We start from the raw sequence: 12,382 nt of genomic DNA, 5'->3' as shown, positions 1-12,382 counted from the left end.
CTTGGCTGTTTGCTGTGTGCCAAACCCATATTTAGCTAGAAAAAAGATGGACCAATGTCTCAGGAGCCTGATACCAACATGACTGGACCATTCAATTGCCAAATGATAACAGTGTAAGATACAATATGGGATAGAAACAAACACCTAGTATTTCTCTGTCATGAGAAATTATGCATATTTGCTCCTTCATAATGTTGATATTAGAGAATGGAGAAAGCTCACATCTCAGTGCTTCGCTTTGCTATGTTTTATTTCTAGAAAGAAGTCACAGGTGCCCCTCAGGGAATTGCACAAAGTTAGGGATTGGGAGCCACTGTCTTCGAATCTGTCCACTACAGTTAAATGCTGGCCTCTAACCATTCATCCTTCTGGTACATAAAAAATATATTCATTCTCTCCCAAGGTTCCAAAAGGTATCAATTCATTAGTAACTTCCAAAAGTCCAAAATTTCATTATCTAAATCAAGTGTAGGTATGGATGATATTCCTGGGGTATAATTAGTTAACTAACTTCTAGGACACGTTTCCTCTCAATCTATGGCTTGTGAAACTAAAAAGACAAGTTTTGTACATACAACGCACTCAACATTCAATGGTAGGATAGGCCCAAGATGAAAACTATAGATATCTCTTCTCAAAAAGAAGGAAATGAAAGGTACAAAGAAGTTATTTGTTCATAGCAATTCTGAAACCTAGTCAGGCATTCCTTGTTTAGGTTTCAAGACCTCAAATAAATTCTGCATGGTTCAGTTTACCATACTTTGCTTATTTTTGCATTCCACTTTGGGCAGGATTTCTCTTTATTTTAGCACAGATAGACCTTAAGCTCTAAAGTTCTTAATCCCTGCCATCTCAGGAGAAAATTCATCTTTATTTAGAATTCCAGCAAGAATCCCAAGGAGAGCTTTGTTTGACACGCTTGACCAGATGCCAACCTTTAAATTAAATACTTTGGCAAGATGGTACATACAACTGACCAGCCTTGGTTATGTAACTATCTCTAGAACTTGGATTAGAGTCAGTCTTACTATAACTGTATCAGTTAAAAGCCTACTATCTGTCCACTAAAATATTTAATGATATAACAGAAAATGTTATGGTATTCCATTATGAAGGAAAGATTTTCAGATTTAGTAACCAAAATTCCCTTTTCATGCAAGTGTATTATAATTTCTGCTTCAGCTATTCCATTCAAACTCCTTTACTCATAAATAAGCAGTATCATCATTCCATCTTTGTACATCTGCAATATGTACGTGTAATACCATCTTGCTTCCCAGCCTCACAGAAAGGGCAAAGGTGGACAGGTGGTATACAGCATCCCTGATAGAGAAGCACTATTCAATTCAAGAAATTAATTTGAAGGAAACAAAATTTTCCCCACTCCTGGCAGTGTTTTAAAGTGAACTTTAAATATTCATGATACCAAAACAGAATATTTGCAGGTTGGAGCTTGAGATAAGAAAGCAACATCTCACCACTGAAAATTACAAGATACCTTGGGATAGTGCTTAGGAGGGCCAACAAGGGAGGGAAAATGAAAACAATCATCATGACCATAACAGAGACCATCCCTTCAGCTACGCTGCTTAGAAGGTAAGCTACTAACAGAAGCCCACCATTTGGTTAGTATGCATGTTTATTATTAAATTGATCTATGCCCAAATAAAAATGTAAATACTCCTGCCAGAGTTTTAATTATTCCCAATTTTTTTCATAAGTCCCAAATGTACTACTATTGACAACTAGTTTGGCAAATTTCACCTTAGTATTACAGTCAAGGCTCCGGTGCCAAGGTAAGAAAAAATAGTTGCTTTCCTTATAGAAAGCTAGCTAAACAATCTTTGAGAGCAAATGTGCTACCTTATTTCATACAGGCATGAACAGATCTGTGGTTAATAGGTTTATGGAAAAATTCCAAGAAAGAATTTCCTAACCACTGATATCTTTGAAGGCATGAATGGCTACATGCAAAATGAACAAAAATTTATTTTTTTTGAAGGAAGAAAGAGTATGCATTGTATACAAGATCCACCTGTTGGCCTGTTTAGCACCTTCTTATGTTTTAGGGCTCATCAGAAATTTCATTTCCTTAAAGAAGCCTTCTCTAAATTGTCCTGCCTAAGTTCTCTCCCTCCCTCTCCCTCCCCCCGCTCTCTCTGTCTCTCTCCCCCTCACTCTCTGCCCTCCCCCCCCCCCGTTTAAAACTTGTTTTCTTGATAGAACACATCATAATTTACCATCATGGTTCTTTGTTAGTTTACTTGTTTGCTGTATGTTTTTGCCAACAGAAGCTCCTAAATAGATCATCACACTTACATTAGTGTCTAATACAGTATTTGGGGTATAGCTGCCTTTAATGAATATTTGCTGGATAAGTGAAAAGAATACCAGACCCAGGTGATAGGGCCTTACCGTTGTTAATGCAAATGCCACTGAGACTAATTCTTTCTAGGATTTCACAGACTGAAAGAAATGTTTTTGTCCACATTAATAAAAGAAAATAAGAAAATATAAACTGGCTATAATGTTTGATAATTCCAACATAGGAGTTCTCTAAATACCAATAAAGCATTTTTAAGTCAAAAAGTCAATATTACATTTAGAAGGCAATTAACTGCATAAAAATATAATCTACACTATATTTTTAGAAACAAATTCAAGATCTTATTTTATGGTTAATGTGGTCTAATGATGTCTTCTTTACAGCCCAATACCCAACAAAGTAATGGCACAATGACAGAAGTTTTGTTGTTTTTTACTTTTTGTACTGTCTTCATACACCAGTAAAAAATAAAATCTTTAATAAATAAATATATATAATAAATATTTGCAAGTTGAAAATGTATAAATAGGTCCATTCTTTTAAAAACTTTTCTACCTTGGTGTGACACATTTTAGAGTTCATGATCACCCAGTGTTTTTTTTTTAACATAGGATGCCATAACCTGCAAAATCCTACAAGGTCCTCAGAATTTACAAGGTAGTAACCATGGCCAACTATGTCAATCCATTTCTTCAACATGAAGTATCTATTTTTAGTATAACTTTCAAAGTAAACATAATCCAGAGAGGTGAAGTACCAGCAGCAAATTAGGTGAGGTTCCCATTATCCAAGTTTAACTGATTTTCATTTTCAATCTACTGGTAAAGACAGAGCCAAGGTACCTAAGGAAACTTAATTGACTTATAAAGAATGATCTTGTTCTACTTTGAGTCAAATATTTTTCTCAGTCTTCTTTCCAAATTTAGTCTTCAAATGGAAAAGGCTGTCATATTCTGAGTGTCTTCCTTAGGTGTTCTCTAGTGCTGTGAACTATGATGGAAAAGAATGGCTGTGGTTTCATTCTTTGACAGAGACACTGTCACACTCAAGCATACATCAGAAGGTCCTTGTACAACTCTGGAACTCTTTCTGGATCCACTGGTCTAGGTAAGAAATGTGTAAATTTTTGATGTCTTTTGGACCTTGCACCATCTCTTGGAGTCCCATCTTTGTTAAGTGCCACAAAATACCTGCGGCCAGTGTCTCCATGTTTATAGATGTTAGATGAATAGGTATTGTACCAGTTCTCTTCAAATTGTTCCCTAAAGATGCATTCAGAAGTCAGTTTTTCCTAAAAAGAAGAAAGAAAGAAAGAAAAACTATCATTTAGAAAATATCTTTGAAATAATTTTCTTACAAAAATCTCAATTTTCTATTTTTATTTCTTTGCCTATGATTGTGTCCTTGTCAAAAAGAAAAAGGTGAAAATATTTTTATTTTGGTTCTGTTCAGATAGTAACCTGCAGTTCTTCTTCTCAGGAAACTTTGGTTTAGTTCAAAGAATGTTTAGTCCAATGTTAATTCCCCATTTTATTTTCAAATACTTAAATATTCTGCATTTTCCATGCTCCATATTATCATCCTCCTAACACTATCACCTCCAACCAAGCCCATAGTTCATCTTATTCCATAATTAGATGCCAAAGTCATGTTCATCGAGTCTCTACTCAAAATAGTCAAGATCCTGCTAAGATCCAAATTGTGAATTCAAGATTATAACTGCAAATGATACACCTTCCTATGAATTTATTATTTGTTTGATGATACATTCTCCATTACTAACTTCTATCTGGATATGTTGCTATTAAGGTAAATCTATATTTCTTGTCTTTGCAAGATGAACTATATATTGTCCTAAAGATAGAACATAGTTGCTTATTTTACCCCACACATATGTGCAAGTGTTTTCCCTACTCTGAAAATCATTACGCACTACGTTATTTTTCTCCTGTTTCACAGCTGACAGAAAGCCCGGAAAGGACAAGTTTTACCCTTACAAAGGGCAGATATTAGTCTATTTACTGAAATATTGCAATCAATTTTTCTCAGTATAATTAAGATTCTATCAGAATATAGGTCTCAATTGAGAATTTAAGGAAAAGAGTATAAAAAATAAATTCTCTATGGAAATAGCTACAGAGGCTTGAATTGAAAAAGAGGTTTCATATGTAAGTAGGGTGGGAAAGTGGTACAAGTTTAAAATGTTTTCAAATTACATAAATGTGAACAAATAAAAAATGTTAACAATGAAAGAAAAATTATATTGTGTTGCAGAGTGAGTTCTATATTGTCCTGTTACTCTAGTTCTTATGTTGCTGTTGCTGTTTTGTTTAAAAAGGAAAACAAAACAAAAAATCCATAATCTTATACCTATTATATGCTTTAAATTTAATATTTAAACATATATTATAGATCCAATGATGTATAAGAGTAATAAAAATATATGCTGAATATTTAAATTTTTAAAATTTATTCTAATAAAAGACACATTGCCATAAATGCCCCTTAAAATGCCCCCCACTTTTCTTCAAACATACTTATCCCATTGTTTTCACCACTTTCTACAACAGTTCTGGAAGTTCTCTTTATGAGCATCCTTATAAAGTGTGATAAAAAAATACAGTGAATGCTGCTTCTGTGTGTCATCTAGTGGAAAAATAGGCTCATGAAAATATTACAGTGTATCTTCATCTACCTTATTCACCAGATATGACACCATGTAATTTCTGGCTCTTCCCCAAAGGCAAAATGATCATGAAAGGTAAACATTTTGGGTCGATTCAGGACATTGAGGTAGCCATGACAGAACAACTGGGTTTTTTAATTTATTTTGAAATGGGGTCTCACTAAGACCCTAAATTGCCCCAGCTGGGCTCAATCTTGTAATCCTCCTGCTTCAGCCTCCCAGAACACTAGGATTACTTACAGGTATGCACTACCATGCCCAGTTCAAAAGTATATTTTGTATACTTCTTTTAACAGACATTATTGGTAGAAATTTAATTACAAAATAGTCATGAGAATAGCAACAAAAATAAATAATAATACATACTGATCCATAGAGTTCTCCTCTGTCATTCATTCCAAGATAAAGTCCACTATCCACACCTCTAATACTGACCAGTCCCACTGCCACACTGATGAATTCCAGGATACCTGTATTTATGTACAAAATAATTATTTGTATTTATTAATAAACATTTAAGTAATAAAAATCTTTCAAATCATAGTGGTAGATCAATATTGCTAAATATACTGATGTATTCATACATAGATGTCCTTAGTAAGCTGAAAAGTACTGTATAATTATTATTATGACACTCCTGTTTTCTAGATTTTGAAAAAGGCTAAAAAGGAAAAAAATGTACATCATGGTATAATGTCAATAGTATGAAACCTTAAATTTTACTGACCTAGGTTTGAATTCCAATTGATTAACTTACTAGCAAGGCTCCTTAGGCAAGTCATTTGTCTTCTTTGGACTCCAACTTTGTCATATGCAAAATGAATGAAATACCTTCTGACAGGAGAGTGATGAGGATTTACACATTTAGGCATTCAATAAATGGAAGCTATTATAAATGAACATATTATAAATGAATGAACATATGAACATATTATTGAGGTAAATGAACATATTATTGAGGTATTCCAAATAAATGAACATATTATTGAGGTATTCCAAACTGGAAAATGTTATCATAAATTACTACATAATACAGGTATTCTTGGTCTTCCATACTTCTATTAATTAATTATAACCATTTTCTATTAATTATTTTGCTTCTGTTTACAATGAATCAGGTTTATCTTTTTCTAGCAGCAGCATACTTTATATGGGTATAAAAAATTTATAGTTTATCAAGGGCTTCTACTTATATTTTTTCATCTGGTCTTAAAAATAATCCCTTAAACCAAGATACGTCATGTAAAGGTACAACTTCCCAATGATAAATGTAAATGTATTGTATACCTAAAATGTACAAATAAAAGAATTTAAGGGAAAAAATAATAATCCCTTAAGATAGGAATATATTATTATATCTATTTTACACATAAAAAACTGAAGGTCAGACAGGTTTATTGACTTGCCTAAGGAACATGAGGTTTGTAATCAATAAAACTAATACTTGAACTTACATCTCCTGAACCCTAATCCAATATTTCTACTTGAGCACACTGTTTCTTTTTTTTTTTTTGGTACCGGGGATCGAACTCGGGTCCCTGCACTTGCGAGGCAGGTGCTGGAACCACTGAGCTAAACCCCCAGCCCAGGCACACTCTTTCTTAAGAACAGTATACAGTAGTTCCAAGATTTTACAGAAGACAAAATATGCTGTTTACTGACACATGATTTTTAAACAATAAATATAGTTCAGAGAAGTAAAGGGACTTTATAATTAATTGCATGTGCTAGCCAAATACCAAGGGCTTAAGCATACAAGTAAGTTTGCTATCAATAATTTTCTAGTTATTCTGTCAGTAAGCTAGTTTTTAAAACTCTCTACTTAATACACTAAAACGCCACAGTTTAAAAAAAAAAAAATTTCGGGCCAGGGAGTTAGCTCAGTGGTTTTGCCACCTGGTGTGCAAGCACAAGGACCTGAATTCGATCCCCAGTACCAAAATAAATAAATAAATAAATAAATAAATAAAATAAAAAATAAAAAAAAAACTTCATGCCTACCTTTCCATAGCCTTTTTTTTTTTGTCTGCATATAGTAACATTTGGATTAATGCCTTTGTCTAGCTCTTCCCTTTAGACTGCTGAAAAAGTATCATCATACTTTCTATGCTTGGGTCTGCCTTCTTCCATAGATTTCTACCTTCACCACTTCACCTCTTCTTAAGCTCTACAAACAGTATAAATGTGTACCATTTAGACTGACTCTTGCTCTAAGTCACTTCTTGATTTATTGTACAAGTTCCTGCTTAGACACATGATACTCCCAAGGCCAAGGGAAAGTACAGAATCTGACTAGTTGCTGATATAGAGAGTTCTATTCTCTCTAGAGTTTAATTTACTCTTTGGCAGAAACATAGATTCTTAGCAAGACAAATGAGCTCTTTGAAACTATTAGGAGATCATGTAGAACACAAGAGCTATCAAGGATCTTACAGCAACAATACATTACTAACTAGTCTGTAAGTGGCTTGAAAGAGCCAGTGTTCCTAATTGAGAGCCTAGGGCAGAGAGAAGATAAGATATCACAGGAAGACCTAGACTCTATAGGATGGAGACAACTATCCTAATGCCATCATAATGACAACTATAGAGTGGGAAAGTAAAGGAAAATCAAACTCACTACCAAGTTCATCAGTAAGAGAGTCCTGTTAGGAACAAAATTATAGGCCCAAAACATAATTGGTATAAAAATATATTGATGGAATTTAATCCAAAATATAATTACTAATGTGTATTTACTTTGAATTATATTCAATCTTCATTCAAATTTTAAAAGCATGCTACAATTAACATGTGCAAAACTTGATTTCCTTTAAGTATCTGATTTACATTGATACTCTTGTCTTTCAAAGAACAGAAACTGAGTAACTTATTAGAATGTAGACTACAACCAGTTCTTAAGAATAAAAGGAAGTAATTTCCATATAAGCAAATTATACAACATGTGTCACAAAGTATTCATTTTTCCTGGAAAACTAAATGGTAAACCACTGACATTTTAATTCTCATCTTAAAACAATACTGACATCCTACAAAAAATATGTAATTGTAAAAAGAAAAATGATTACACATATTCTTAGAATAATTATATTCAGTAGTTTCAACCTTATTAAACAACGTCTAAAACCTCATACACAACCAAGCATAAGTAATTTTGCAATGGCTCGTGGAGCTGATGGGAAAAAAGTTATGTGTTTTTGTGTTCCTCTTAAAGATTTTAGCCACACTTTATAATTCTAATCCTTTTTCTCCTCAAGGAAATAGTATACCACATAGTAATTTGTAATCGTTTGATTCTTAAATGAGATTTGACAAGTCTTTCTTATTTATAATATGAGGTGGCAACTAAGCTAATTCCTTTACAAAGAGTAGACATGAAAAACTTTCCTTAAGAGGTAATCACAGATTTTAGATAGATTTTCTAATGCCCAGTGTCCCATAAAAAGACTTGGAGGTACTTTGTCTTTCTGGTATCGTTTTCAAAGCCAGTCTTTTTTTTAAATCATAATAAACAGGTGAGTCAATCCACAATGCAACCACATCAGACAAATCTATGGAGAATAAGGAAGAATAAAGGAAAAAGCTTTAAAGGAATATGTTTGATCTCAGGCTAAATCTTTTTTTTTTTTTAAAGAAATGATTCCATGCTTATGTATTAGGTAAGGTCTTCCTACAGTACTGCTGTGAAGAAAAACTGCTATAAATACAGAATTCACTCAAATAGGGAATTGTTTAACCTCACTGAGACCTTTCTGTTTATGTTCTATTGATATGATTTTGAAATTTTACATACATAATTCTGAGTTTTTATTTGATCATGGATAAATTAGTATAAAATTATCAAAATATGTTTAATATTTGAAGTAGCCATTCTTAGTTGTTTTTTTTTAATTTTACTTTGATGACACAGGAATGAGTTTAAAAGAAAACATCAAAATAATTTAATAATCAGGAACTGGGATACTAGTAAGAGGAGGCAGACCCAAACAAGCATGGAATGTTATGAACTTTCTTCTCACCTGTACTTCCTGGTATTAAACCGTGATATCTGAGCTACTACAGGCCACTAGGATGCACTATAATTCATCATATAAAGACTGTTCACTCCTTTAGGCTGCCAAATGAATCTGGGTTATCTTCCTTTTAAGTAGCAGTGAATATTTTGTTCCTATATATAATTTCCCACAATAGTGGTGACTTAAACCAGCACAAAAACAACCTGTTATAATTTTGCAATTACTAAATAATTATACAAAATTTTAGTTTATAAACATGTGCTAGCAGAATAGTATCTCTGACATGTAACATCTATTCCTAAAGGAAAGGGTTTAAATCTCAGGTGAATGAATGTTATCAAGTCTCTGACTATTTACTAATCTTGCATAGACTCAGTCTTATAGAGACACAAAGAAGCAGAAGCAATTCTTGTCATTAAAGAGATCACAACTGAATTACTAGAGTCTTAAAGGAAGACTTTCCATGCTACATTGAGTTTGGCAGGAGAGTGAATATTTCCTAAGCTTAACTTCTACCTGCTCTACCTATCACATTGTGTCCATTTCTGAATCTTTCTGCTAGCCAGAGGATGTTTCTGTCCTGAGCAGAGTGTAATCATTTTTGAAGAGAACTGAGCCCCTGGTGTTGGCAAACTTCTTTAGAATCAGAATCTCAAACACCTCAATTAAAAAAAAAAAATTGACCCCAGGTTGGCCACAAGGTCATGACACTCTTGACTCAGTCAATAGGAATTTGGAAGAGATCAGTGGAAGCTGCAAACATATGGGTTTTAAAAAGTTAATTTTCTAAGCCTTTAAGTGCGACCAAATGACCACCACATGCTTATTTCTGCATCTAAAGTTACAAATGCTCCCTTAAACAGAGATTTACACTTCACCAAGTTTTAATGAGTGCCTCAAGTCAAAAAAGAAATAAAAATATAATGCAAACATGAACAAGGGGAAGAGGACAAGATAACAGGATCATTCACAAATGAGATTCTCAAATAATTCTATAGTGCAAATGAAGGGAAAGAATTATCTTGCCCTTTCATATTGCTGATGGCAAGTATCTGCTTAAAATACAATGAATCTCTCCAGTGATATCACAAATCAGATCATCAAAGTCTTTCAAGAATGCTAGTAGGTTAACTCTAATATAAGAAAAATTTTAGGTATGGGGAAAAGATCCTAGGATGTTAAAAACAGAAAGTACCTTAAAGAGATCATCTAATCTAACCCATCATTGTGCAGATTCAAACAAACAAACAAAAAGAAGCTAAGACTCATACTGAGGAGGTCACTTGTTAGTTACACAGCTAGTTAGGAAGTAATTAACAGTAGAAGCCTTATAATTTCCTAATCTAATTCCTAATCTAGTGTCTGTAACACTTTCATGATCATTTCTTTCTTTGTTTTAACCCCTCTGCTCACAGGCTCTACTGCCTGAGATATTTACAAATGTCTCTCTGTTCCGTGTTCCCACCCCTATCTTCTTTCCTTTCCCCATTTCCTCTTACCTAAGGTCAATATCAAGATCACTGCTTTCAAGTTTCGCAATTGCTAAAGAGGATTTTGTCTGAGGAATTGAGCATGCTCAGTAGCTTTTTTCCCCCTTTTCCCTTTGTCAGAGAACCCTCCTCAAGTGAGCCAGACTGTAACAACGGTGCCCATGGAAAGTTAATCTGTTACGTCTTCAGGTTAACATTTACAGTTCTCTAGGTAGGGACTTAAAGTGCTCGCATCCTGTGCAAGAGCAACCTCCTGGGCAGTAGCCACCGATGGATAATTAACTGCCTGGAGGTGTTTAAAGGAGCGGAATGCTTCCTGTTGTTAATTTTTGGAAAGTGGGGAAGTTTGAAAAGAAATAGGAGAAAATAATAAAGGGATGTTTTTAAAATTTTGAAACTCCCTTCGAGATAAGAAAAATTAGGATTCCAAGCCTAGCGAGGAGCACTCTAAGCACCCACCCTTCTCTCCTGCCCCAGGGCCTGTGGCTGCAAGCTTAGCCAGAGAGCAGGAAAATCCCTCCCCGGCCGGAGCTGGCCCGCCCTTCAGCCCCAGCCTGCACTTCGCATGGGCTGGGCCCAGGTGGGCTCTGGAGTCACCCAGCCCTGCCACTGGGCGAGCGTGCAGAGAGGTGTGCGGGGAGGGGAGAAGACCCGAGCTGGGGCCGCGGGAGGGATGCAGGTACGTACCGAAGAGGCTGTGGTCCTGCCGGGTGCCCTGCACGCTGCCATCCGGCAGGATCTGCAGGTGGAAGCCGGTACGGCAGTAGAGCTGCCGGCGGCGAAGGATGCCGTGCAGGTGCGCCAGCTCCGCCGACCCCGGCCCGCCGCGGGCACCCCGCTCCGCCGCGCCCCGCCGCTCGCCCAGCAGAGGCGGCCGCTCCCCGGCAGGAGGCAGCAGAAAGTGCGAGCCCACCTGCTGGCCCAAGCCCTCCAGGCCGCCCAGGAAGCCCCCAACTTCGGCTAAGGGAGCCATAGAGGGGCCAGAGCGAAAGGCGGAAGATCCGGAAAAGACCCCCAATAAAGAGTGCAGCGGGGGTAACCAGGTGGGTAGAAATTACAGCAAAACAAGCTCAAAAAGTTGATGCCCCGTTACTTCTGGGAGCAGGAAAACTTGCACTGTCTTGGAGCGATGTTCGGTCCTCGGGGAGCGGAGGGCCGGCTGCCGGCCTTGCAGAAACATCTATAGTTGCAGCTGCCACTACTGGGTTGGGACTGGGGCTGGGGGCTGGGGCTCCACCTCCGCACACTGATCAGAGGAGAGTCCTGTGTACGTACACACCGAGTATATATGCGAGTCCTCTTGACATATGCTAATCAAGTCCTTTCATGCCGGCTGGGGAAGTTGGTTCTGTTTGAAATCTTAAACCGCCCTCCTCTCAACACGTTTTTGCTCTTCGGAAGTGACCCAAAGGGGCCCTTGACGGTTCTCTATCCATCCACTCATAAAAATCATTCCTGCACTTGACCACCGTCAGCCAGCAAATTCAGGGCGGCTCAGCTGAGGTTCCCCTTCGGGTTATCTTTAGGACAACGGTGATGCTGTTTGGCTGCTGCTGCGAAACCGCCTTTGATGTGAGGTCTTTTGCAGGGAAAGATCTCTGGGAAAGGGAGCCCAGCTTGGCAGCATATAGAAGGGGGGGTGGCAGAAAAGGAGGGGATGGGTGGGAGGAGGAAAAAGAGAGAAGAGGAGGAAAATTGGACTCCTTGAGAGCTGCTGGGAGCCTGCAGTGGACAGGTGCAAAAAAAAGGTAAGAGGGAGAAGGGAAAAGGGCGTTACCTGAGGCTTAGACCTGCCCAGACACACATGAAAGGAAAATCAAAGCTTTGACAGTTTAACTCACTAATTTTAAAACACTAATAAAAT

General features: G+C 36.6%; 1 protein-coding gene across 2 annotated transcripts; it reads right to left on the bottom strand.

The window, feature by feature from the left end:
- Positions 1 to 2,802: 2,802 nt before the first annotated feature.
- Positions 2,803 to 11,507, bottom strand: Fgf20 (fibroblast growth factor 20). 2 transcript variants are annotated; one of them, XM_004853090.3, is made up of 3 exons: positions 11,206 to 11,507; positions 5,379 to 5,482; positions 2,803 to 3,617 (listed from the first exon to the last, which is right to left on the bottom strand). In XM_004853090.3, exons 1-3 carry the CDS (start codon positions 11,489 to 11,491, stop codon positions 3,372 to 3,374), a joined length of 636 nt encoding a protein of 211 aa, XP_004853147.1. In that variant the 5' UTR covers positions 11,492 to 11,507; the 3' UTR covers positions 2,803 to 3,371. The 2 variants fall into 2 exon arrangements, with proteins under 2 accessions (XP_004853147.1, XP_087073322.1); XM_087217196.1 differs by lacking the exon at positions 11,206 to 11,507 and adding an exon at positions 10,528 to 11,111 and having other exon boundaries at positions 2,814 to 3,617.
- Positions 11,508 to 12,382: the final 875 nt, after the last annotated feature.

The sequence above is a fragment of the Heterocephalus glaber genome, unplaced genomic scaffold (genome assembly GCF_053883595.1).
Source record: "Heterocephalus glaber isolate CG9 unplaced genomic scaffold, H.glaber_assembly_v1.0 deba00001461, whole genome shotgun sequence".
NCBI lineage: Eukaryota > Metazoa > Chordata > Mammalia > Rodentia > Bathyergidae > Heterocephalus > Heterocephalus glaber.
This window is presented reverse-complemented; position numbering and strand designations above follow the sequence as displayed.

Coding starts and splice junctions, on each gene's coding strand:
- Fgf20 (XM_004853090.3), bottom strand. CDS start 11,491: ATGGCTCCCTTAGCCGAAGTTGGGGGCTTCCTGGGCGGCCTGGAGGGC. Junction 5,483..11,205: donor GCAGGACCACAGCCTCTTCG/GTACGTACCTGC, acceptor ACATAAATACAG/GTATCCTGGAATTCATCAGT. Junction 3,618..5,378: donor GAGGAGAACTCTATGGATCA/GTATGTATTATT, acceptor TCTTCTTTTTAG/GAAAAACTGACTTCTGAATG.